This window comes from Megascapheus bottae, chromosome 15, assembly GCF_031878675.1.
Source record: "Megascapheus bottae isolate mThoBot1 chromosome 15, mThoBot2.hap1, whole genome shotgun sequence".
In the NCBI taxonomy this organism is placed as follows: domain Eukaryota; kingdom Metazoa; phylum Chordata; class Mammalia; order Rodentia; family Geomyidae; genus Megascapheus; species Megascapheus bottae.
The window spans coordinates 5,949,256-5,975,414 of NC_143523.1; the positions used below are offsets into that span (position 1 = coordinate 5,949,256).

Here is a 26,159-nt window from a genome sequence, read left to right on the forward strand (position 1 = left end):
GCACTGTCCTTGGACTTTCTCAAGGCTAGCACTCTACCACTTGAGCCTCAGCACCACTTCTAGCTTTTTTCAATGTATGTGGTACTGAGGAATAGAACCTGGGTCTTTGTGCATGCTAGACAAGCACTCTACCACTAGGCCAAACTCCCGGCCCCTCTGAGCTTCTTTTTGTTCAAGGCTAGTGCTCAACCTTTAACCACTTGAGCCATAGCTTCACTTCTGGATATATATATACATATATATACATATACTTTTTTTTTGGTAGTTTAGTGGAAATAAGTCTCACAGACTCTCCTGCCCAGGCTGGCTTCAAATTGCAGTCCTCAGATCTCAGACCCCTGAGTAGCTAAGATTACAGACATGAGCTGACAGCACCCGAAAAATAGAACTAGTTTTAAAGAAAAAGAAAAATCAATGAAGTTCTCTCATTCCCACACAGGAGAGTCTGTGTAAATACTCTGAAACATTTCTAGAAGATTTTGCTAGTGGAAGGCGGCTCAGAGATGAAACATGTAGCTCTTTCAAGGTCAGCCAGGAACTCCCGTGGGCAGAGGCCAGGCAGTGGGGATGTTGTGGGGGCGGGGGGATCAGGCTGAGTCTCTTGCTACTCTACCAGGCCATGCTGGAGTCGGATGCTAGGCGGGGTCAAGGGTGAACAAATACATAGCCAAATCAAGAGCAGACCGTGATGCGTGGAGCCCAGAGAGTTGGGCTGCCACAGGCCCACCTCTGCCTGTGCCTGTCCCCCTGCCAGGGAGGGGAGAACAGAAGGGAAGGCAGGACAGATGGACAGAGCTCAAGTTTTACATAGGCCAGGCTGGAATCCCAGCTCTGCTGATGGCGGGTAAGCTCCACTTCAATCTGCAAAATGGGTGTAACTGGAGTGGAGGCCAAACAAAATTGTGTGAAGCTAAACATCTAGCTTGGGACACAGACTAGAGAGCTAAGCATTCTAAAAGAAAGAAAAATGATTGACGGATTCATTTTTGTTGGTTGTAAGGCTTGAACTCAGGGACTGGTGCTGTCCCTGAGCTCTTTTGCTCAAGGCTAGCACTTTACTACTTTGAACTCTAGCGCCACTTCTGGATTTTCAGTGGCTAACTGGAGATAAGAGTCTCCTAGGAAAAAAAAAAAAAAAAAGAGTCTCCTAGGGACTTTTCTGCCTGGGCTGGCTTTGAACCACCATCCTCAGATCTTAGACACGTGAGCCACCGGTGCCCAGTTAATATATTTATACAAATAATGAAAATTAAAACAAGCCAGATAGCTAAAATATTCTTTAAAAACATTTATTTTTTTTAAATAATCAAATATTAAAATAAGCCCGGCACTAGTAGCTCATGCCTGTATCCTACCTACTTGGAAAATCTAAGGATCCGGGTTCAAAGCCAGCCTGAGCAGGAATGTCCATGAAACGCTTATCCCCATTTGGCAGGCAAAATCTCTGAAGTGGACTTGTGGCTCAAGTGGCAGAAAAGTAGCCTTGAGCAAAAAATAGAGAGGGGCACTTGAGTTCATACCCCAGAACTGTCAGGGGCTCCTGGGAAATGGACTGGTCCTTCACCTGGCCCCCGGAGGAAGAAACTGCCATTCAAGGAGAGGCTTTGGGGTTCAGTACGATAAAGCAGTTTCTGCATCAGGGCAGAGCGCCAGGCAGGTGTGGGGAGGCAGAGAGCCGAGGCCAGGACGCCCGCTGCTGTGCGGGAAGCAGGGCGCCGAGGCCGGTGGGCGCGCAGCTGCCCTGGGCAGTGATGCCTGTCAGTGCTGGCCCGTGGCCTCCACATACTGAACCTGGGACCCTGGGGAGTTGACAGATTTACTATCGGTGAAGGGCAATAAGCACACCAGGAGGAGCAATTATCGCAAAATCATTTAGGATTTAAAAATCATTGGCAAGAAGATGGAGGTCAGGAGGTGCAGTGCCGTGGGAAATAAAACACTCCACCCGGCAGGCCCGGACCTCACTGCTTTCTGGGGAATCGCAGAGCCAAGCAGTTGTGTTTGCACAGAACCCGGAATCTGGAGGGTTGTGCAGAGCTCCCGTGAACCCCCGGAAGGGGTCCTGGTGTGGGGTCAGGGCAGATCCACGGATCTTCCTTGGATACCACCTGAATGCTGGGTCTCCCCGCTCCCACCCTAGGAATGGGAGAGAACACAACCCAGCGTTGTGATGCCATGGCAGGCAAAGGTCTCACATCCTATGAGCCCAACACTGCTGGCAGTGATTCATTCCTTGCAGGGCTGGCTGGGGATGGAAGTCCCTCATCTCTGACCTGTAGCCCCAAGGATGCCCCACCTGGCATCAGACCACCAGCTCCCTGAGAAACTTGGAAGTGGTTGAACATTTCCACCATGGACAAGTATGTTCATTCACAAGGAGTGGGGGCAACACAGCCAAATGCAAGGAGCGTCACTTTCCAACAAGCAAGGAGGACAGGAAATGAGCACTGTCCCACTCAGGCAGGCAGACTGACAAAGCCTGTGGAGTTGAAATGAACAAGGCACATATGACCATGCCAACAGAGCAGGGACGGGAGGGCGGCACGCAAAGGTGTTGCGTGTACAAGCAGGAATCTGCAAGTGTCCTAGTATCCAACAGTAGGGAAATGGCAAGAAACATAGTGAGAATCCATCTGGGGAACACTATGCAATCACAATTAAGGGGTCAAATAAGCACCACCTAAGTTATTAGCAACAGAACAATGAGGAGGAAAATCATGTTTCAGTTGGGTACAGTGGTTGGTGATATAATCCCAGTTATTCGGAAGCAGAGATCAAGAGGATCGAAATTTGAGGCCAGATCAGGCAAGAGAGTTCCATGAGACTCTTATCTTCAGTTAACCACCAAAAAGCCAGAAATGGAGGTGCAGCTCAAGTGGCAGAGCACCAACCTTGAACAAAACAGCTAAGGGACAGCGCCCAGGACATGAGTTCAAGCCCTTGTACTGGCACCCGCATTAAGAAAACTGTTTTCAAGAGCGTGTTACAATATGAAAGGAGACAAGGCCTGAGACTGATTTTAAATTATGACAGGGACCAGGCAAGGTGGCAGAGTCAAAGGTAGGAGAACCATCGTGTATTCATGTAATGACACTCTATCTCAAAACAAAAACAATGCTGTTGTTTTCTTTTGTTTGCAGTATTAGATGTGAACCCGGAGCCTCAGCCCATGCTAGATAAGTGCTCTTCCACTGAGCCACACTTCTAGCGCCTTTTTCACACTGCCTGCCTTTGTGATGGTCTTGTGTCCTGCCTGTGTGCACATCTGGACTGTGATCCTACTGTTTTTCCGTTCCCATTGTAGCTGGGATACAGGTGTGTGCTGCCTCGCCCAGCATCTTCCATCACGTCTTAGGGACAATTCTTCCTGAGCTGCCCTGCAACTGTGATCTTCTCTAGCTCAGCCTCTCAAACAGCATGCATCCCCACCCCCCACTACTGGGCAAGAAAGGGGGTTCTGTATACTTTTTGCCTGGGCTGGCTTAAGAGAAAGTAGCTTATATCTGAGAAAATCTAGTCAGCACACAACAGAGACACCTGCACACCCATATTTACTGTAGCACTACACATGATGAGCTGCTAGGAAATCAGCAGCTGAATGGATAAAGAAACTGTGGGGTGTATATACAATGGAGTATTATTCAGCCATAAGAGGAATAATATTATGTCATGTTCAAGAAATGAATGGAACTAGAGAGCATTATGTTAAGTGAAATGAGCCAGATTCAGAAAGACAACCAGCACGTTTTCTCTTATATGTAGACTAGAGATTGAAAAAAAACCAAAAGACAAGTGAAAGATAGAAAGGTAGAAGACAGTAGAAGAGAGGCTCTCTGGGAGAGGATGCAGGCCGGGGCAGCATGGACAGGGAGGGTGAGGGGGGCGGGTGAATAACGATACACCGCGTGGGTTTGAGCGTGATCACAAGAGGAGGCGAGGCTTTGTCTTCTTACCTGGTGAGCTTCCACACCCATTGCTTGCAGGGCAGAGTTGAAGAACTCAGGGGATGGCTTCCCCACCACCTCGGCTTCCACACCACAGGCATACTGGGGAAGACAGGACAGCACGCGTGTGAGGCTGAGAACGTGTCCCAGTGTGTCCCCGAGGGCCAAGGGAGGAGGCGAGCAGAGCTCATCTCAAGGGCACTGTGAATCCACTCAGGCGGCTTGGGACTCTGACTCTCTCTCTATCTCCCTCTCTCTCTCTGTCTCTCTCTCTCTGTCTCTCTCTCTGTCTCTCTGTCTCTCTCCCTCTCTCTGTCTCGCTCTTTCTGTCTCTATCTCTCTCTCTCTGTCTGTCTCTGTCTCTCTGCCTGTCTCTGTCTCTCTGTCTCTCTCTCTGTCTCTCTGTCTCTCTGTCTCTATCTCTCTCTCTCTGTCTCTCTGTCTCTGTCTCTCTGCCTCTGTCTCTGTCTCTCTGTCTCTCTCTCTGTCTCTCTGCCTCTGTCTCTGTCTCTCTGTCTCTCTCTCTGTCTCTCTGTCTCTCTCTCTGTCTCTCTCTCTCTGTCTCTCTCTCTCTGTCTCTCTCTCTCTGTCTCTGTCTCTGTCTCTGTCTCTCTGTCTCTGTCTCTCTGTCTCTCTGCCCCTCTCTCTCTCTCTGTGCTAGTCCTGGGGCTTCAACTCAGGGCCTGGGTGTAGTCCCTGAACTTTTTTGGCTCAAGGCTAGTGCTTTACCACTTGAGCTAGAGCTTCACTTCTGGCCTCTTTTGTGGTCAGTTGGACTGGGGTAAGAGTCTCATGGACTCTATTGCCCAGGCTGGCTTTGAACCCTGCTTCTCAGATCTCAGTCTCCTGAGGATTACAGATGCGAGCCATGAGTACCAGCTGATTCCTTCTCTTGTCCCCGCCTGACTTGTTTTCCTGGTCCACCTCCAGCTCTGTCACAGTCCCTCCTGAGAGGACAGGGCTCGGGCTGCCCACTGGCTGTCCTTCCCCCATGAGCACAGGTGACTGACATCTCAGCCGGCGAGGGGACAGCTGATGGGACGGGTCAGAGCAGACTCTGGGGCCTGGCTCGTGAGCTGGAAGGAAGCCTGCGAGGAATCTGAGGTAGTCCAGTCCAACCTGCTGCAGATGACCAGGGTCATCTTAGGAGGAGGCAAAAGGGCAGGAGGCAGCAGAGAGCATGCAGGGAGAGGAAGGGAAGGCAGCATGGCGACATGAGACAGACTGCCTGGCTGGAAGCCCCTGTGGGAAGAACTTCATTGACACGGGAAAGCCACTTGTGCACTGAGCCCACTGTCTCCTCCAGAAAGACTTGGAGCATCTTCCTGGGGCAGCCCTGGAGAGGGTGTGGCACAGAACCCAGACAAGTACCTCGAGCGCCTTCATGTAGGCTCCGACATCCAGCATGAGCCCGGAACCCTCCTTGTAGTAGCGCCTGCGAGAGACCAGAAGGAGGAGGTAAGCAGAGGCCCAGTGGCAGGTCGGCATGGACCCACAGAGGCGTCAGCAGAGCCCAGGGCCAGTAGCCCAGGATGCCATGGGTCAGTCACAGTGACCCTCAAGCATTCTGGGGACACTGATGCCATGCTTAATCTGGGTCCCCAGGGGACAGATAGACCTGCCGCTAACACACAGAAGGACAAGTGCCCTGTGCTCTGAGACGGGATAGTAGGTCTCCAGAGACTATGGTGAACCCTCATTTGCTAAGAATTAACCCCTGAAGAAGAAAACCTGCCACCTGAAGAAGAAAACCCCATTTATTCCGCAGCACCAGGCTGAGGTCAGGTGAGGCCTGGCCTCAGGGCACCAGAGGCTTCCATGAGCAGACTCGACCATCCTGCTTTCTGGAGGAAATGGCCCAGGCCCAGCTGCCTCTGTCCCACATCAGACCTGGGCCTCAAGGTACCTTCTGTCCCTGTCACATGGCAGACCAGGCCTGGGGCTCTGAGCAAAGCCATTTGGGTGAAAGAGAGGAGAAATGAATCAGCCACTGCTCCTGAAGACAGGACTCTGAAAACCAAGGGGAATAAGGGTTCAGAGCTACCACAGGGTCACCACCTACCACATTAGGGTCCCTTCTCTCCAGGTCTGGCAGAGTTAGGGACCTTCCCTAAGTCCACATCCAGAGCCCAGAGAAGGCAGGCAACTGCAGATCCAGAACCTTGCTTCACTTCCTAACAGTGGCTGTGGCTGCCCAGGCAGGGGCACGGACCCCTGCCTGTCACTCGTCAGTCTGGGAGCTGAGGGACCTAGAGTGCATGTGCCCCACCCAGCCTTAAGCATCTCTTCTCCAGTGACCCCAAATGGAGGCCTATAGAGGTGTCTCGTTTCTCTTTGTAAGTCCAGAATTTAGACATCCATCTTGCATTTTATATGGCTTCATTACTTAGGAGCTGAGGCAGGAGGATCTTGAGTTTGAGACTAACCTAAACTACATAGCTTATCTCAGGAAAAAAAAAAAAAGGTAGAAAGGGGGTCTTTTCTGAGCCAAGCACTGGTGGCTCATGTCTATAATCCCAGTGGACATTCAGGGGACTGGCAGACATTGAGGTGTCCTTCAGAGGACATTAGAGCTGAGCCCTGAGGGAGGAGGAGACTGCCTCCGTAAGAGGAGGGAGCAGGCCTGGGGGTACCTTGGGATCCCCCGGGACGCTCGGCTAGGGCCACAGTGAGCCCTCTCAGGCCCCATGCTCATCCCCTCCATTCCTTGTTCATGGGGTAAGAAGATGGGGGCTAGGGGAGCCAGAGGAAGGCACCACAGAACCAGGAGGGGCCTAAAGAAAGAGCCTAGTAAGGTGGGTATGCTGTGGACAGAGGGCACCAGCGAGGGAGATGTTCAAGCCAAAGCGAGAGGAAACCACCAAACCCACGCCAGCAGCTGTAACAGGTGCAGCTGCTGGGAGCTGAGGATTCAGGGAACCTCTGGCTCCCTCGGCTCATCTGGCACTGGCTGGAGGCACAGGGGTCTGGCATAAGCTTCTCTCCCTGGTAAAGTCCTTGAGGAGACAGGGGCATGACTCTGCTGGCTTCCTTTAAAACCACAGGACTTTCTCTGGGCACCAGTGGCTCACATCTGTAATCCTAGTTACTCAGGAGGCTGAGATCTAACGATTTTGGTTCAAAGCCAGACTGGGCTGAAAAGTTCATGAGAGTCTTATCTCCAGTTAATCAGCAAAAAGCCAGAAGTGGAGCTGTGGCTCCACACTAAAGGAAAGCACACAAGCTATGAGTTCAAGCCCTAGTACTAGCACAAAAAAAAAAAACAAATAACCTGGACTTTCTTGCACCTTAATGTAGTCCTGGATTGTGTGACTTAAACTACACAACTCCAACCCTGTCTCATTGCAGTCATCTTTACAGTCCAAACACAGCATGGACTCTCGATGTCAAAATCAGACCTGTTAGTATTTCCTTCTTGAACTGAATCTGGGTTGGCTTCATAGGGCCCAGAGTTTTCCCCCATTTTTTAGTCACCAGGAAAACAAAAGACCATCCTGAAGCTGACTACTGATCTGGACAACTCTTCAAAGGTGCAGTGCAGGCTGGGTTCACTTCTCCTTGGCTTCCTGTACGTGCAGTCCCCGCAGCCTTGGCCAGGTCCCGTGAGGACCTCCATAAGGGAGCCCTATGGACACGAGGGGAGTGGGCAAGTGGGAGCAGGAGCCAGTTTGGATTTTCTGCTTCATTCTCCTGCTGTTTCTGACCCTCCAGCACAGCCTCCTTGCAAAATGACCACTTGACCTCTCTCAGAAGAGCCATTAACCTTCCACAGTCTGTCTCATAAACAGCTTAATTTTCTGATGGTGGCATGACAGAAGACATTACAAAGCCAATTCCCACCCTGGGTTCTAACAGATGCCAAATGTAAATCACAACAGGGGGTGCTCAGGCCTCTGAGCCCCAGCAGAGCCCCCGCAGAGCCAGGCACCTGACAGCAGCTCTTCCCAGGCCCTCGGGCTACCCACAGCAACTGTGACTCTTCTAAAAGCTGCTGGCTTTGACGTGCCCTCCCTCCCTGAACCCCAGTCAGAAGTCCAGCGGCCAGAGCTCCACTCATCTCATATTGACCGCTGTCTGCTTGTGGCAGGGCCCTCTCAACATCACTCCTATGTCACTACTACACATAACTTTACCAGATGGTTCATTTTATGCCCATTTATTTGGGCTGTGGTGACTAAAGAGGAGATCGAATATGATTCTGGTTGTTGCTGTGAAGGTGACTTTTGGATGGAATTGATGCTTAAATCCGTGGAGTCTTAATCTTGTGGGTGGGCCACAAGATATATTGTATATACATTTTTTGTTTATTTGAAATAGGAAAGGGAAGGGGAAAACAAGATGAGGGGAGGGAAATAGGGACAAAAACATGAGAAGGGGTATCAATGTGTGTGAAGTAATGCTCCTATTTGGTGACTATAACTGTAACCTTTCTATTAATTACAATAAGAATAAATAAATAAATAGGGAAAAAAAAAGACTATGCCAGGTGGTGAGCCCCTCATCCCCGCTATGCAGGAGGTGTGAGTAAGAGAATCGTGGTCCACAGACAGAAGTGTGAGACCCCATCTGAAAAATACCTAAAGCCAAAAATAGGCACGTGGCTGAAGTGACAGACACCTGCCTAGTAAAGGCAAGGTCCCTAATTTGAACCCTAGTACTGCCAAAGGGGAAAAAAAAAATCAGCTGGGTACAGTGGCTCACGCCTGTAATCCTAGCTACTCAGGAAGCTGAGATCCAAGAATCGTGGTTCAAAGCCAGCCCAGGCACTAAAGACTGTGAGATCCTTATCATTAGTTTCACTAGAAAATGGGAAGTGGGGCTGTGGCTCAAGGGGTAGGGTGGTAGCCTTGAGCTGAAGAGTTCAGGGACAGCACCCAGGCTCATAGTTCAAGTCCCATGACCGACAAAAAAAAAAATAATAAATCAAAGCCTGACGCTAACGTTGGACACACCACCTGTACTCAACATCTGGAGCTGTGCCCTGTGCCTGGGAACTGCTCCTTCTTTAGACTTTGAACAATCAATGTTTGGCCTGAGAGCTTCAAGGCCTACATCCACACAGATGTCCTAGCCTCTCTGAGTTCTCTGGTCTGTTTGATCTAACCAGTTCCTCCAGCTTCCTAAAAAGTTTTATAGATAGAATGCTTGCCTAGCATGTGCAAAGGATCCCTTGGTACCACATACCTAGAAAAAGCCGGAAGTGGTGCTGTGGCTCAAGAGGTAGAGCGCTAGCCTTGAGAAAGCCCAAGGACAGTGCTTAGGCCTTAAGTTCAAGCCCCAGGTCTGGCAAAAAAAAAATTATATAGAGAAAGAAGGAAGGGAGGGAGAGAGGGAGGGAGGGAGGAAGGATGGAGAAAGCACGCCGTACACTCCACATCCTATCTGCATCATCTGTTTGAGTCAGGGACCACAGCCGTGTCCAGAGCTGCCAGAAACCACTCACCCTTTTCCCAGGGATATGAGCACTGGAGTTTCCAGCTCCATGAGCACCTGGAAGGCCTTGTTCATGTTCTGATAAGAAAAATCTTCGCCAGCATCCGCAATCACAACACAGTTAGGGTTGGATGTGTCAATGTGATCAAATTCTGAGCGGACTCCTGGAAAGGGGGTGGAGGGCGAAGAGAGGGGGAGATTAATCCAGGATGACAAAGCTGACTTCCAGCTCCAACCAGGGGCACTGTATGCATGTCAGGTCTGCCTAGTCCTTTCTTCTTTCTCTTTGTTTACACTTTTAATGCAGGTACTAAGGCTTGAACTCAGGGCCTAAGAGCTGTAACTGAGCTTTTCCCCTAAAGGCTGATACTCATATCATTTAAGCCACACCTTTGTGGCTTTTTGGTGCTTAACAGGAGGTAAGAATACCATGGATTTTCCTGACTGTGCTAGCTTCCTCAGATTTCAGTCTCCTAAGTAGGATTGCAGGAGTAAACCAGCAACTAGTGTTTGTAGGTCTTTTCCCCCTCAGCCATGGGGCTTGAACTCAGGGCCTGCATGTTGTCCCTGAGCAATTTTGCTCAAGGCTAGTACTCTACCACTTAGAGCCACAGTGCCACTTCTGGTTTTCTGGTGGATTTCCTGTCCAGGCTGACTTTGAACATCGATCATCAGATCTTACCCTCCTGAGTAGCTAGGATTATAGGCATGAGCCAGTGGTGCCAGAGAACTCTTTTTTTTTTTTTTCCTGAACAGGAACTACCACAGGGGGTGAACATGAAGTGGGGTATTCTCAGTGCCCATATATAGGCACTTACAAGAAAAAGGCTGAACCCACTCTGAGTTGTCCCACCCACCCAACACAAGCCTTAGCCCAGACTCCCCTCAGTTCTGCAGCTCAAAAATGCAGGCAGGAAACGCTAAGCCTTAGGAGGAACCCTGGAAATGTGCCTGTGGAGGAGCTGCAGCTGGAGGGCGCAGACTCCTGCAGCAGGAGAAAGCAGGCCGGCCTCAGACTGTAAGAGCTACAGATACAACGCAGGAGAGTCCACACACGTGTCCGAGGAGAGTGCTCCCCAGCCTGGGGGGGGGGGCTCCCTACTCTGCCCTCTCCCATTCTCAGTTAACACAGGGAAAGTGGCAAGGATAAACAGAGTCGCTGCCTTTATGTCATCTTTTCTAGAAGAAACATGTTCTTGTTTCTCTCAGTACTAGAAATTGACTGGATTAAAAAACTGAAGCAGCCAGGCGCCGATGGCGTATGTCTGTAATCCTAGCTACTCAGGAGGCTGAGATCTAAAAATTGTGGTTTGAAACCAGCCCAGGCAGGTAAGTCTGTGAGAGTCTTATTTCCAATTAACCACCTAAAAGCTGGAAAGTAGAGCTGTGGCTCAAATGGTAGAATGCTAGCGTTGAGTGAAAAAAGCTAAGGGCCAGCAGCCAGACCCTGAGTTCAAGCCCTAGTACCAGCACACATACATAAAAAAATGGATGTAGACACTATGGTGCCACTTCCTGCCCATCAGAACCTGAACAGAAGGAACCAACACCACCTAGTGCTGGAAAGTAGCAGCTGAAGTCCCCAGGAAAAGGGGTGGCAGTTTCTTATAAAACTAATCACCCCCTACCATTTTGGTCCCAGCTAAATTCTGCTTCTAGGTATATGCCCCAAAGAACTGAACGGGAATGTCTATTGCAAACTTACTCATGATAATCCAAAACTAGGTACCCACCACCTGTGAATGGTTAAACATTCTGCACTACATTCATTCTCAGTAATCCTCCCTGCAACAGAAAGAACGCCATTGGCAGACACAGCAACATAGTGCCTACTTAGTCATGGTAGAGCAAGTCTGAAAAATTCCAGCTATGCAGGAAGCAGCAGGTAGGACAATTAAAGTCCAGGTCATCTCTGAGCAAAAACATAAACACTTATCTGAAAAAGAACTAAAAAGCAAAGAAGGCTGTGAGTGTGGTAGAGCACTCACCGAACAAACACAAGGCCCTGAATTCAAGCCCCAATACTGGCAAAAATCATTTTTTTTACTACAGTATGAAGACCCAGGAACAATCAGTAAAGACAGACCCAGTACATCATCAGAGGCAGGACCTCAGCCTTCCCTCTGTCCTCATAGGATCTGCTAGTTGCCTGTTTGGTCCTCCATGCCACTCCAGGTCTAGCAACCCTTTTCTGGTAGTAGGGAAGGGAATTTCTTTCTAAAATCACTGGCAGAAATCCTAGCCTACAAAGAAAGGACTGTGAGAAACAAGACGTTGAAAGGCTGGGCACGTAAGCCATTGACTGGTGTCAGGGCTGTGAGTTCCACTTCAGACCTTCCAGATAGCACCCCGTTCCTCTGTGAGCCCTCCTCCGCCTTGCCTCAACCAGTGGCTTGTGCAACAGAAAGGTCAGGTGCAGAGAAGGAAGGAAGGGAGCATCATGGAAGACCAGAGAGGTGTCCTAACTCCAAAGCTCTGCTAAATAACATCTCGATATGATCGCTCCTTCAGCTTTGCTCCCAAATAGCTGAAGCCCACTGAGGCCAGGTATCCTGCTTCATGCCTGTAATCACAGCTACTCAGGAGGCTAACATCTGAGGAAGGCCGATGAGACTCTTACCTTTAATCAGTCAGCAAAAAAGCAGAAGCAGAACTGTGCTTAAGTGGTAGAGTATCAGTCTTGAGTAAAAAAAGCTAAGCAACAGCATCCAGCCCAGGTGCTGAGGCCCTGAGTTCAAGCACCAGGGCCGGCACACACACTAATAGTAATAATAATAATAATAATAACAACAATAATAATAACAATAATAATAATAAATCTTCCCCCTGAGGGCTTGCATTTAGGCATTCAGCTGAAATCTGGACCCAAATCTCATTCCTTCAGTCTCTGCAATATGGAGAGTGGGGCTGAGGTCACAAATGAAGTCCAAGCCAAGCTCAGACCTCAATCTAGCCTTCTCCTTCCTCTTCTGTCATTTAAGTGACACCCTGACCACTTCGTTCATCCCAGATCAGGTTTTCCTGCCAGGGCCATCTGCAGCCAGCCTCGTGTGCCTGGTCCAGGCTATGGGATGGAAGGAACTCGGTCCTCTGGCCTCCTACCCGCCGCCCCCCAGCAGGAGGCCCCATGACATCTCTACCTTGCAGAAGCCAGGTGTCACCAAAGTATCCTTCCAGTAGATTGGCCCGGGTGAGAGTAGAAGCCCTTTCCCCAGTCCCCACCCTGGAAAGGGAAGAGGGTACAGGGTGCAGAGCCTACCCTCGTGGATGAGCAGGTGAGGCCGAAGGCCTCGCTCCTTCAGGATCTGGCAGGTGGCCGGAGCCGGGGCAGTCACCTCCTCCTCAGAGATGTCAAATCCCAGTCGCCGAAGCACCGCCACCAGCTCCGGCCGGGACTTCTGTGACTCGTTGGTACAGAACCTCACCTTCAGCTGGGACTGCTTCAGTCTAGAGTGGGAAACACAGAGAGCACGGTCAGAACACGGAGCGTGGCCTCCTGGGAGTGAACCTGAGGCGGACACTTCTCCAAGGATAACTGAGTCCCAGAGCAGGCCAGGCCACTGCAAGGCCCTGGGGTGGCCTTGACTATTGCAGGTGTGGCTGGCACAGGGAACCCTAGGCCATGCCCACCCCTCCTATCCATCCTCACTGGGCTAACGCGCCTGGACTCCCCTGTCCCCCCTGGTCTCAGCCTGTGCCTTTCTCTGTCTGGCCCACAATGTCTCTCCACGTGCACCAAGTCTCCCTTCTCCTCCACTGGCCATCCTCCTTGGCCTGGAGGTATGGCTCAGGTGGTGAAGTGTGCCGGCCTTAAAGCAAAACAGGCAAGCAAGAGCAGAAGACCCTGAGTTCAAGCTTCAGCACAAAACAAAACAAGAAGCTCTAGCAAAATTAGCCACCTGTATGGATCCCCCTGCGCTCTCATGGAGGGGAGAAAGCTCCTGCCCAGTGCCAGATGCCACAGAATCTTGCAGCCAACCGCCAAGCAGGCGTGCAGGCTCCACCCTTGCAGGCAAACAGGAACTGGAAGTAGAAGAGGAGGTTGGAGTGGAACACAAAAGGCAAGGATAAGCCAGGTACCCACCCACTGCTGCGTGTTGACTCTTATTTTTTTTTGCTCAAGGTTGGCACTCCACTGCTTGAGCCACGCCTCCACTTTCAGATCGTTGCTAGTTAACTGGAGATAAGAGTCTCATGGGGGCTGGGAATTTTGCCTAATGGTAGAGTGCTTGCCTAGCATGCACAAAGACCTGGGTTCAATTCCCCAGTACCACATACATAGAACAAAGCCAAAAGTGGTGCTGAGGCTCAAGTGGTAGAACTCTACTTTGAGAAAGTCCAAGGACAGTGCTCAGGCCCTGAGCTCAAGCCCAGGACTGGCAAAAAAAAAAAAAAAAAGGTCTCATGGACTTTTCCTGCCCAGGCTGTTTTCAAAAAGCCTCTGACTAGCTAGGATTACAGGCATAGCTATGGGTGCTCAGCCATGACACACTTTTGCTTTCTCTATAAATGAGCATCTCCAGTGTCCAATTTATGTATCTGATTATGGTCCTCCCTTGTCCACATGCCCCATGTGTTCAAGAATGGGGTCTGTCTGGTCCTCCAGAACATCCTTAGGCTTGGCACATGCAGGCCCTCAAGAAATGTTGGCTGAATAAATAACTAATGGAAGAGTCTAAATGACCCCATATGCTGTTTCCCAGAAGCACTCTGGAGCTTGCAGCACCCCCTCTGGAGCCCTTGCAGAACCAAACTGGCTGCCATGGGCCTCTAGGTCCTCCTGGCCCTGGACTGCCAGGTTGAACCTAGGGAGAAATCGAAAGATTCGCGGACAGCAGAGTGAACGCAGACAGAGCAGCTGCCCATGTCTTCCCCCGCCCAGGTGATTCATCCCTTTCTTACTATTTGTCTTTCCTAATCAGAGGCTTATGAATGATCAATTACACTTAGTGGTTAATTGCCCTTCATAAAGATAGCTTTTTTATTTTTAAATTAGACAGTTAATATATTGTAACTAATAGCATCACCTTGTATGGAACGGATAGATCTTCATTGATTGGCACCTGGAATGTGTGATTCACACCCAAGTTAATGGAGCAGTTGAGTGAAGAAGTGCAGGGGGTCCCAGGGGACTAATTACTGCTAATGAGTGATGATGTGACCTTCTCAGAACAGTGAGCAATTGGTGGGACAGCGAGATGGAAGAGCCCCACATCTGTCACTCCAAACACACCTTCAGATGCAAGCAGGAATATGCCACGCAACTCACTTGGTGACACCAGTGGCTGACTCCCTTGAGACACCTCCCTGGTCAGAGTGGCGGGGAGGGGCCTGCTCTGCTTTGGGCAACGTGGGGAGATGCCCTTCCTCGGGTGGTTCCTCAGTGCCATGGGTCATGTCCCTCTTGATATGCCCTGTTAGACCACCAGAGGCCACTCCCAAGCAGGCTCTGAATTTTTAAGAAAAAGTTTGTGCTGGCACTAGGGCTTGAACTCAGGGCCTTATGCTTTCGCTTGTTTTTATTTTTCTCCTCTCAAGGCTAGCACTCTACCATTTGAGCCACAGCTCCACTTCCAGCTTTTACTAGTTCATTAGAGATCAGAGTCTCATAGACTTTTCTGCTGAGGCTGGTTTCGAACCACATAATCCTCAGATCTCAGCCTCCCGAGTAACTAGGCTTACAGGCATGAGCCATTGGCAGCTGGCTGTCTAATAAATGTTTTAAGTGAATAATAATACTAATGATAATCAGGCTTGGTACATGGAACCTCAGGCAGGACCCCCATTTTGCTCAACACTAGGGGGGCATTACCTCACTACTACATCCCTACTCTCAGGTGCCATCATGAAGGACCAGCTGTCTGGTGAAGTAGGCTGGGAGGAGAACCAGCATCCTCACTAAAGAGACATGAAAATGGAGGCTCAAGGGCAGAGGCCTGCCTGGGCCATGGCAAGTAAGCCATGCAGGCCCTTGAGGGGAGGGCAAAAGCCCCAGAGTCCTCACTGTGTCCTCTCAGTGTCTGGTCTGCCCAGCTGGCTGTCCCAAGCAGGGGAGAGGCCACGTGGGCCACACTGGTACATGTACCAGGGGGATCAGTATGTGAGAAGGGGGACCAGTGTGAGACCCTGAATGGCTCATGTTACCGGGTGATTTATGTCTCACCAAGACCATATGTGATTGTGCTTGGACAGCTGCTTGTGTGTGTGTGTGTGTGTGTGTGTGTCTGAATGTAGACACTGATACTGGAGTTTGAACTCTGAGTCTCACATTCTTCTCTGGCTTTTTTGCTCAAGGTTAATGCTCTCTCACTTCAACCATGGCTCCCCTTCTGGCTTTTTTGTTGGCTAACTGGAGAGAAGAGTCTCTCAGATTATGCTTCCCCAGGCTGGCTTCGCACTTCAGGCCTCAGATCTCAGACTCCGGAGTAGCTGGGACACACACTCCATCAGTACCTGCTGACCATCTCCTTTCATGAGATTAAACAGAACCAAGAGGCAGAGGGCCTGGTGGCATAGGACTTATCCCCTCAAGAGAGAACGCCCAAGTCAGAGGTGTCCTCTTACAGCAAGTGGATAAGCAAACTGTCACCTCTCAGACTATAACCCAAGAATTCCAGAACATCAGGGAAGCCTGAGCCCAAAGGGTTTCAAAAGCGCTGCAGCAGGCCCACAGAGAGCGACATGCTTCAGGATAGGCTGTGTTGTCCCTGCCCTGCCACCCAGGATCCTTGCAGGAAGGGGGTCTGGGGTAGGGCCCAGCAGCCCAGGAAGCCCCTCTGAAGCCAGTGAGTGTGGCCTCAGCACGCTGACCCTTCTGGAGGGCCCCTACTTTCTGCAGCCCCGCTGGATCTTTGAACTGACCTTTACCTCGTCCCTCAGGCCAGGACGCGTCTCTGAGTGACAACGTCTCCTGGTGCAATTACCGTGCATCAGATGAGCCCGTCCCTTACAAATCACCCTGGACTTCACACATCTGCTGGCTGTCGGCATCTGCCAGGCGCGCTCACCCGAAAATAATGAAAACCCTCTCATTACCGTTCCGAGGAAAGTGAAGTGCTGGGACAATTATTGGACATCAGAGTGACCTTGGGGTGGCTCACCAGCCTGTCCTCTCTGCCTTTCCAAGGACTTGCAAGTGGAAGAGCTAGGGGCTCCTCCAGAGGGAGTCTGGATATAGTCAAGAAGCTGGCAAGGAAGGGACTAGAGACTTCTTACCATAGGGTCGCTCACCATCCCCTAGCTCTAGTATTTGTCACCATTCCTGACCCAGAGTCCCTTCATCACTGAGTCACTGAGCTGACTTTCTCTGTCCTTGGAAGCCTCCCCATGTGTCCCTCTATGCAAAAGCCTGCCCCTGCCTGGAGCAAGGCAGAGCCCACCCTCACCAGCCTGGCTCTGGGGGTCACTGTGACCTCCTTCCTTCTGCTCCTCTACCAGCTCTGGGCTCCTGGAGGCCAACTGTGCCTTCCCCAGCACCCCAGCCCTGAGGCCCCAGGATCAGGCATCTCAGGAGGAAAGGTGCCAGCGGAGTCTGAGGGGCATCAGTGCATGACCAGCCCCTACCCTGAGGACCAGAGCCTTGGTTTACCAACACAGGCACCTTGTGAGGACAGGACGCAGTGGGAGGGGAGCATCAGGCCAGAGGTCTAGCAGTCAAAAGAGGTGAGGGGAAGAAGAGCTACAGAAAGTGCTGCCAGGGCACTCCCCTGGGGGCCAGTGTCTGCAATGGGCTTCAGGGGGTGCTGCCAGGTCCCCAAAGAAGCTCAAATCTAGGAAACGGCAGCTCAAGAGCTCACTAGGGTCCAAGACTAGCATTGTTCCTACCCAGAGATCACCTGGGTACTGTTCAGAACCCTGCCACAACATATCTGATCTGATGCCCGGGACCCAGCATGGGGGGTGCTGAACAATTCCAGGTGTGATGAGCCCGCCTGGGAGGGGAGAAGTCCACATCCCCCTCCCTCACCAGCACAGGCTTCCAGTGGCCATCACACCTCACACCTTGCTGGTCCTGCCACAGGAGCCAGGGCAGATACAAGCCTGTGTCCACAGAAAGGGCAGAGGACGTGCACAGCAGCATCTTGGGGTCACGGAGAAGGGAAGTGTGGGTGGCAGGGCCCAGGGCTGGTCCTCTTGACCCTGAACAGGTCAGGCCGCCCAGTGTGAGGCATCCCAAGGGCAAGGCGCGGAACTGAAGTGGGGAGTAGACCCTCAGCTTCTCACCCGATTCTCTCCAAGCCCAAGCCCAAGGTCTGAGCCAGGGCTGTTATGGAAGACCATATTTGAAGAGGCTTTTGGACAACAGGCTTTCTCGTGAGTGCTGCCATCACTGCTGGTCACAGCTTGGGTTTGTTCCCTTTGAGAAACAGCAATGAAGACTGAAAATACACTTGGAGCCAGGTGCCAGGGGCTCACACCGTTATTCCTGGCTAGTCAGGCTGAGATCTGGAGGACAGCAGTTCAAAGTCAGCCTAAGGAGAAAAGTCTGCAAGGCTCCATCTTCCAAAGGTAACCAGCAAAAATCTGGGCTGGAGGTGTGGCTCAAATGGTAGAGTACTAGTGAAACAAGATGGGGTCAGGAGCTACTTGTACCAGAAGCAGCCACAGGGGCTTTGCTGGAGCTAAGCTGGGTTGACTTCCCAGCTGTAGTCCAACACACACTGTTGGTAGCTGAGATGTCTACCACCAACCTCCGGAGTTCCAGGCTTGAAATGGGGTGGCAGACATACCTGACTTCTGGCTCTCTGGCTGCATGCTAGATAAATAATCAAAGCTGGCATGGAGAAAAACCATGAACCCTTTACCACAATCACCATGGGACCCTGAACAGCAAAAGGCACAGGTCTTAGCCTCAGCCATAAACACAGCTGGGCTTCCTACTCCTTCCCACTAGGCAGATGGCCAGCTGTGGCCCTATCCAGTCCCTCCCTAGTGCAGCAACAGCACTGGGCAGCCCCAGCACACCTCTGCACGGTCAGAGTCCAAGGTCTGCGCAGAGGGAACAGGAGGGATCCAGGGACCAGGACCCAGCTGAACCTCTCAATCCAGGCAGTGTAACGAGGTTGAGCTGACTCACACAGGCACCTAACCAGGGGCCTGCTGATCCACGGGAGCTTCCCTGTGCTGGAACCAGCTCACCTGCCTGCACAACCCTTTTCCAGTGTGTTCCCAGGTTGTGCCTGAGCCACTGAGCTGAGATCACAGAGACATGCAAAGGCTGTAGCATCCATTTCACAGTACCCAGGAGAGGCCCTGGAGACTGTCTGACCAATGTGGCTCACTTCATAGAGGGAAAGATTAGGGTCTAGAGAAACTCAGGGGCCTGAAGCAGAGGCTACTAGATACACTTCCCACTCACTGGATGGTAGCCAGTCCTCCTCCTGACCTGAACAGGTCAGGCTATCCAGTGTCAGGCATTCCAAGGGCACAGAAGTGGGGTGGGGAAGGGGGTGCATGGGAACTGGAGTGGGGAGTAGACCCACAGCTTCTCACCGGATTCTCTCCAAGGACAAGCCCAGGGTCTGAGCCACCAGGCAGAGCTGTTATGGAAGACCATATTTCAAAAGAGATGTCTAGCTGGGTGTCAGTGGCTCACGCCTGTAATCCTAGCTCCTCAGGAGGATGAGATCTGAGGGTCAAGATTCAAAGCCAGTCTGGTTAAGAAAATCCATGAGATTCTCATCTCCAATTAACCAGAAAAAAGCCAGAAGTGGAAGTATGACTCAAGTGGTAGGGACAGTGCCCAGACCCTGAGGGAAAGGCTCAGTAGTGGCACAAAAGACACCTATGGAAGGCACCTGGCACATGTCAAATGCCCAGTAAATGACACTGGTGACCACAGTGTTCACATGACAACCACATCTCTGACAAACTCAGTGCAGGTAGCCCTCCAGACAGGCTCTATCTAGTGGAAGTCAGCTGATGCAAGAAACAGAGAGAGTGAAAAAAAAATCTCAGAGGGACCCAGGGCACCTAGGGTTCAGCTAGGAAGAGAAGAGAATGAGGCAGCCTGGCCCAGTGTGTGGCCCAAACACCAGTAGAGAGGAAGCCCTGACAACAGCTACTGCAGCCTCCTGCCTGGCTTTACCCTCGTGTTCCCACTGAGCTGCTGTGACAATCACAGAAAGGCCCAGATCAACTCAGACAGAGTCAGTGTGAAGGTACTTTTCTAGTGGCCTCTTTTGTTATATGAACCTGGAGAAAGTTCTACAACAGAAAGATGCTTCTTTTCTTCCTCCCCCCCCTCTCTCTCTCTCTCATTCTTTTTGGTAAAGCAGCCCCTCTTTAGCACTTTCTGGAAGCAAAATGTTCCTCTAGCTTCTACATATAGAATAAATAAAATACAAGGAAGTATTTCACCTAGTGCTCGTGTGACACAGGCCCTCCTGCAAGGCGTCAAGCACTAAAAGGCTGGGAGCCAGGTGCTGTGGCTCCAGCTGTAATCTCAACTACTTGGGAGGCAGGGAGCAGGGTGATCACGGATGAGCCCAGCTTAGGCACCTGCCAGTCATCCCAGCTTGCAGAAATTATAAATAGGAGGATCATGATCCAGCCTGGCTGGAACGCTGACACTAAATCCTATTCAACACATAATTAGAGCAACAAGGCTGGAGCATGGCTCAACTTGAGGCCATATGCAACCATGGGGCCCACTGAGACTGGAAACCAGGTTGACCCCATTTCTAAGGTGGCAGATGAAGCTTGGTGACTCGTAGGAGGTGACACTCCCTAGTGAAGACCGGCCCCCATTCCACCTGTGGGTATCTGACTACGTGTTCCACCTCTCCAAGCCTTAAGTTCCTCCTACATACTGGATACCACCTGGCTTGTCCCCAGTGGTACAGGAAATCACCCTGCACTCCACTGGGCCACCTGGACATGACTTTGACAACACAGCCTCTCCATATCCTTGGGTGACTCCAGTTGTGAGCTCCAGAGGGACCTGTGCCAGACCCAGTGGACAGCCCGTTCCAGGATGCCCTCCCAAGCTGTTCTGAGTTCTGGCAGTGACCCCCACTGACCTGGTACATATCTTATGCCTGAGGCAAAGCTGTACTCAGCCCTTACTTGACCATCTGGGGACTATTAGCTCCTCCAGGCAGGTCAGCGTCATGATCACATCGGGACTGTAGCCCAGGCATGAGGGCTGCTGTGCTTGTTGTATAATTTTCTTCCAGGCAGAAAAGAGTTTACTGAGGAAAAAGCAAAGTGTGGGCTGGCACAAGATGGAGATATTCAGAAACAGAGGGGAAAGAAAAGAGAAAAAGAGAGAAAAAAGAGCTTGTTGTTTTTGATTTGATCTTACCAAAAATGTTATAATAACCCAGCATAGCACTGCATGCCATACTCAGCCACAAGGGAAGCTAAGACAGAGGTCTCACTTGAGTTCAGGTATTACCATGTTCTGGGAAACACAGTGACATCTCTATCTCAAAAAATAATAACCAAATTTAAACATTTGCATTTTATATATATATTATCCTATAGGTTTTTCACTTGGCATAGACAACATCTACACCATGTAAACCAAGGTCAACATCAACCAGAGATCTTTCATCCTTTTTCACAGCTATATACGATTCCACTGCCCAGACAAGCCACAGCGTGTGTACTCAGCCCTTCAGACACATGCAGGTTGTTCTCAGTACACATTTAAACTAATCACACGGAAACTATATTGTGCAGTCTACCTCCTGGACTTCAGCTCTGTCATGGCCATCAACATCTTCTTCATCACCACCAGTCACAGTAGTGGTAGTGTGTGTGTGTGTGTGTGTGTGTGTGTGTGTGTGTGTGTGTGTGTGTGTGTGTTCTAGCATTGGGAATTGAACTCGGGGCCTGGGTGCTATCCTTGAGCTTTTACACTCAAGACTGCTAGCACTCTACCACTTGAGCTACACCTCTACCTCCAGCTTTTCTCTGGCTAGTTGGAAATAACAGTTTCTTGAATTTTCTTGTCTGGGCTGGCTTCAAATCCCAATTATCAGATTTCAACCTCCTGGATAGCTAGGATTACAATGTAAGCCACCAGAGCCTGGCTACCTTGTCATTCTTCAAAACATGTTTATGCTTGTCACTGGTTGACCACATATTAAACATGACATCTTAACAGAGAAAACATCAATTATTCAAACACTGCTCTTTCGTTCCTGTTTTCCATTGGGAGGGTTCTTCCCCGAATCTCCCTGGGATAAACGCTCAGGTATCTATAGAGGGTCTGCAGCAAGGAGGGGAGGGAGTGAAGGGTCCAGGTCCTTGTGCTTTCAGAGAGCACAGAGGACAGAGGCTGGAGGACCCGTGGGGTTACTATGGGGCAATGTCTGGGATGAGGCTGATGACGAAGGACTTGAACTTTTCTCTGTGTTCAGGTGCTTGTGACAACATTTACAAGGTAGCCAGTCTTTCTTGTGAAACTTCCATATTGACATTACAACATGAAAGCCCAGAGCCGAGAATCCCCTCCCCCAGCTTTGAGGACGACTTGGCCCACCTGTCAAGAGAGGGCATGCACGGGACAGTATATGTTCTCTACAAACAGTCAGTGGCCAAGGTCTGGGCTGAGGCCAGGACAGCTCCGGCTTACATAAAAAGCAGTGTCCCTGTGGGGGACATCTCTGTGGGGTTCCTTCTGCAGGGTGTTCTGGCAGACCTGACCCATAAGCCAGGCTGGACAGAGACAGTGGAAGTGAAGCTTGGCTGGCCCTCAGGCTGCATAACTGCTACTTTAGTGCCTTCATCAAGGAAGGCCAGATACTACCAGGCCAACAGAGCACTGGGGACCAGGGCCAGCCAGACTTCAGACCGAGCCCCCTTGGTGCCTGTCTCCCAGCTGCAAGACTGGCTGGAGGCATCTGTGTTTCCTTAGAGTCCCTAAGGCTTCTGATCACTGAGCTGGCTGTAGCCTGGCTCAGAGAACAGGGTAGGGGGAGGTGAGAGGGTTCCTGAGTGGGAATTGCTTTATGAGGCTGTGCTGTGGACAGGCCAGGCCTGCTTCCTTCCGCCAGCAGGCCAGCGGGTGCCCTGGGAGGGCCCAGCAGATGTGCTTTAGTGGCTAAGACAGGATGCAGTAAATGTCCACACACCTTTCACATGCAGATGCCCCCAGGCCATCCTGAAGGCCAGCCCCAAAGCCCCAGCCTTTGTGCCGCAGCCCCTGCTGAGCCTGGCCAGCCTCTGAATGGCTCCCCTCTGGGAACCCAATCCGCCCAGGAATAGACTCAATAGAGGTCTGTTGGGGGGCAGGGGGGGCCAGGCTGGTTACAGATGTGCACACAAGGCCGGTAGTGGTAAGCCACCCAGCCCAGAGGCTCCCGCAAGGAGAGGTGCAGGCAACACTGGAGAGGGACAACAAGCAGGGACCTCTTGTTCTTCCCACGTCCTGGGGGGGGGGGGGGGGGAGATCCTGGCCTGGGGTCTGCAGGACCTAAGCCATAGAGATTGGCATTCCTAGGTTCCCATTTCTGGCAGGCTCAGGTTCTCTCCTTCCCCCTGAGTCCACTCCAGGCATACACTGTTCACTGTAGCTGTTTCACCACCCCAAATCCCTAAGTGCCCATAAGACAGTTTGTGGGACACTGGAAGCGTTCAGTGCACATTTGTTTGGATGCATCTTTAACAAGCATGGCCCTTTCTCTGCTTCTGCCAGGGCCTGAAATGAAGCCTCAGCCCTCACCTAGAAAAGATGCACTTTTGAATTCCATTACTGTTCGCATACACACACATACAAAGCTGAACATGTTTTTTCTGTGTACTTTCTGTCCCCCAATAAATGGAAGACTGTCAGGAACTCCTGTCCCCACAGAAAATCCACAAATGGGGGAGAGCAGTGGGCCAATAGGCCACCTCCCTCCCTCCTAGGCCCACAGAGTGAAGGGGCTGCCTGGTTGGCACAGAGCTAAGGAGCTGCTGTGAAGTCTTATTTTCCCCAGAACCCCAGGCTCCTCCCCTTTACATTTGTTCCCTGTTGGCCTCACCCTAGGAACTCCCCATGAGCCCTGAAGGACTCCAACAGGAGACGTGCATTTCAAGGAGGCTGGAGGGAAAGGTGGAGCAGAGCTGCTGGAGCTGCCAAAGCCACCCAGCCACCTGGATACCCGGCACACACTGTGCACCCTGGCACTGCCACCACGAAGGGTTCTGCGAGAGCCCAGGTCTGATTCTGCCACCACAAAGGGAAAATTCCATAGTGAGTTCCAAATGTAGATGTAGTATGCCTGAGGGGACAGTCCGATGGCCTAGGCCTCTGACACCAAGCTTTAGGCAACTGTAATGGACAGGCTGCTTTGAGCCTGAGCAGAAAGCCTTAACCCTATGGAAGCCAAGCCTGCCTGGAGCTGAAGAGAGAAACTGGATGGTGACCACAGTCAGCAGGGGTGCTGGGTGCTGGACTCCATGGGTTTTAGCTACTCTGAGGCCATTCAGTGACAATCTCACCAGGAAGCCTGTGTGGCTGGGAGCCAGAGGGGTGACACCAGAGGACACTTGGGATGGCCCCTGTGAACAAGGTATCAGTGAAGAATCACCAGGTATCACCTGATCCTGTGACAGGGATGCCAGGGTGTCTCAGAGAAACTAGGCCATCATTTCTCTGGCTTCTAATAGCCAACAGGAACATTTCCCAAATAGGAAACTGTATTCCCAGTATGACAGGCACCATGTCCCATGCTACTGATTCAATATAATCAAAGTCTGTCCCTCCCTCCCTCTGCCCCGCCCCCATATGTCTCTATGTATATGTGTGAGTGTCTCTATCTGTGAGTGTTTCTCTCTGTGTATATCTCTGAATTTCAGACACTGTTCTTTCTGGCTCTTCTGCCAAAGGCAGTTTCCACCCTCCTCTCGATGAGACTTCCTTCTTCTTGGTGGCTCAGGGCAATGCCAAGGAGAAGGCATTGCTTGCCTTATACCAATCTGCCAGAGTTGGGTTACTTGAGTACAGAATACTGTCTACCTCTGTTCCAGACATGACTCACCCCCGCCCCCGAGCCCCCCAGCCCTAACTGCCTGCTCCCTCACACAAGAGTACTCCAAAACACAGCCCAGTGCTCTGTTCAGCATTCCCACAGGGCCTCACACAGTGCCCTCCAGTTGACAGAGCCAGTCTAAATTTAGAGTCCAGAAAGGCAATTAGACCTGGACTTCTGTCCACAGTGACCACCGACTCCAAGATCAGGGCATCTTCTAGGTGTCCCAAAGGGCAAGCCTCCCTCTCCAGAGTTCTCATGACACAGCAGTCGGGGTCCTTACAGTCACAGTACCCTTCCACCCCCCCTCCCACACGGGGTCCGGGGAGTCTCTGAGAAAGACCAAGGAGCTCATTTACCTGCCACCTATAAGTCAGGAAACTGAATTCCAGGGAGGCCAGGCCACAAAGCCAGGATGCCCCAGTTGGTTAAGTGCTGGGCAATGAGTCCTTCCCAGACCGCCCATACACATCATTCCCCAGGACTTGCCGGGGAAAGTCAAGGGCTATGACAAAGCCCAGGCCCAGTGGTGCCAACCACTGTGGTCCTGTCAGCGCCCTGCACTGGCAAGGCTTGGCGCGCCAGGTGCCCTCCCCTGCCTCTAAACCACAAAGACCCCTGGAGTTCATGGCAAGCCACATGCCAACTCTGGATTGCTGCGACCTGTAACCAACCTAACTGCTATTTCACGTTTTGGAAGTCAGTGTGCACTGACTTGCTCTTGCAGTCCACCTCCACGCAGGGTAGGTGCCCAGCGGCTGCCTGGCTGGACAGCAGCTCTGACCAGCCTTGGCGGGGTGTGGGGCTCGCCCCACACCGGCGTCCCAGGCTTCCTGCAGCCAGCGCGGTGGGCGGGGCCGAGCCAGCTCGGGAGTGGGAGGGGCTAGCGTAGAGTGGGAGGGGCTAGCGTAGCGTGGGCGGGGCCACACGGAGAGTGGGCGTGGTGCCGCGAGGTGGGCGGGACCACCGGGGCCCCAGGGCGGGGGCGGGGCACTCGGTCCCGCCTCCTCCGTGTGGTCGGCTGTGCCCGCTGAACTTAAGAGCGCTTGCGGCCTACTCACCTCGCCACCGCTTCTACGGAGCCAGGGATCGGCGTGCCACCACCCGCGCCGCTGTCGTACAGCACGCCCGAGATGTCGAGGAGCACCCCGCGCACGCCGGCCAGCCGTTCGGCCCACGCGGCCATCGCGTCCACCGCTCCCCTCGGACGCAGCGTCCCAACCGGCTGAGAGCCCGAGGCCGCGCCTACAGCGCAAGGCCTCCTGGGAAATGTAGTCCAGCGCGCGGGCCCCGCGGGCCGGGCGCAAACCCGGAAAGACTGGGCGCTGCCTCCGCCGCCTGCAGGGCCCGGGTCCCCCGGGACGGCGTGGTCGCCTGGAAGCTTCTTCCCGGGTGTCTGTGATCTCCAAACAGCGGGGTGGACAGCCGCGCGCCGGGGGTCCGCAGACGCCGAGGAGGCGCCAGGGCGGGGTGTGGGCAGTGAAAACGCGCGTGTGCTCCGTGGAACAGTCAGCCGCCCCGTCCCGCCGAGGCGAGGGGCAGGGCGGGGAGGAGAGGGAAACGACCCGGCCCCGCGGCCCCGGGAGTCCCGGGTGGATCGTGGAGACGGGCGCGGAGATGATGAACGCCCTCCGCGGTCACCCCCCCCTCGCCCCGTTCATCATGGTGACAGTAAACGCTGACGTGGAAAGGGGACCCCGGACAGCCCCGCTCGAATAAGTGAGGAATGACGCCGAAACGAGAGCTTGTGCTTTCTGCCCCCGCGACCCTGTGGAGCGAGGGGAGCGTTTTCCAGCGCAAACCCAGGGGGCTGGAACAA

At 52.1% G+C, this 26,159-nt stretch overlaps 1 protein-coding gene across 3 annotated transcripts in view; it reads right to left on the reverse strand.

The window, feature by feature from the left end:
* The window catches only part of Lhpp (phospholysine phosphohistidine inorganic pyrophosphate phosphatase), a 68,337-nt gene extending 42,758 nt beyond the window's left edge, over positions 1-25,579 (reverse strand). For all 3 annotated transcript variants that reach the window (XM_090345667.1, XM_090345664.1, XM_090345665.1), the window contains exons 1-5: positions 25,402-25,579; positions 12,637-12,824; positions 9,388-9,541; positions 5,316-5,379; positions 3,954-4,046 (exon numbers count right to left, since the gene is read on the reverse strand). In XM_090345667.1, coding sequence (XP_090201793.1) covers positions 3,954-4,046; positions 5,316-5,379; positions 9,388-9,541; positions 12,637-12,824; positions 25,402-25,526 — 624 coding nt within the window. In that variant the 5' untranslated portion in view covers positions 25,527-25,579. The remainder of the gene's footprint in view (positions 1-3,953; positions 4,047-5,315; positions 5,380-9,387; positions 9,542-12,636; positions 12,825-25,401) is intronic.
* Between the last annotated feature and the right edge of the window lie 580 nt (positions 25,580-26,159).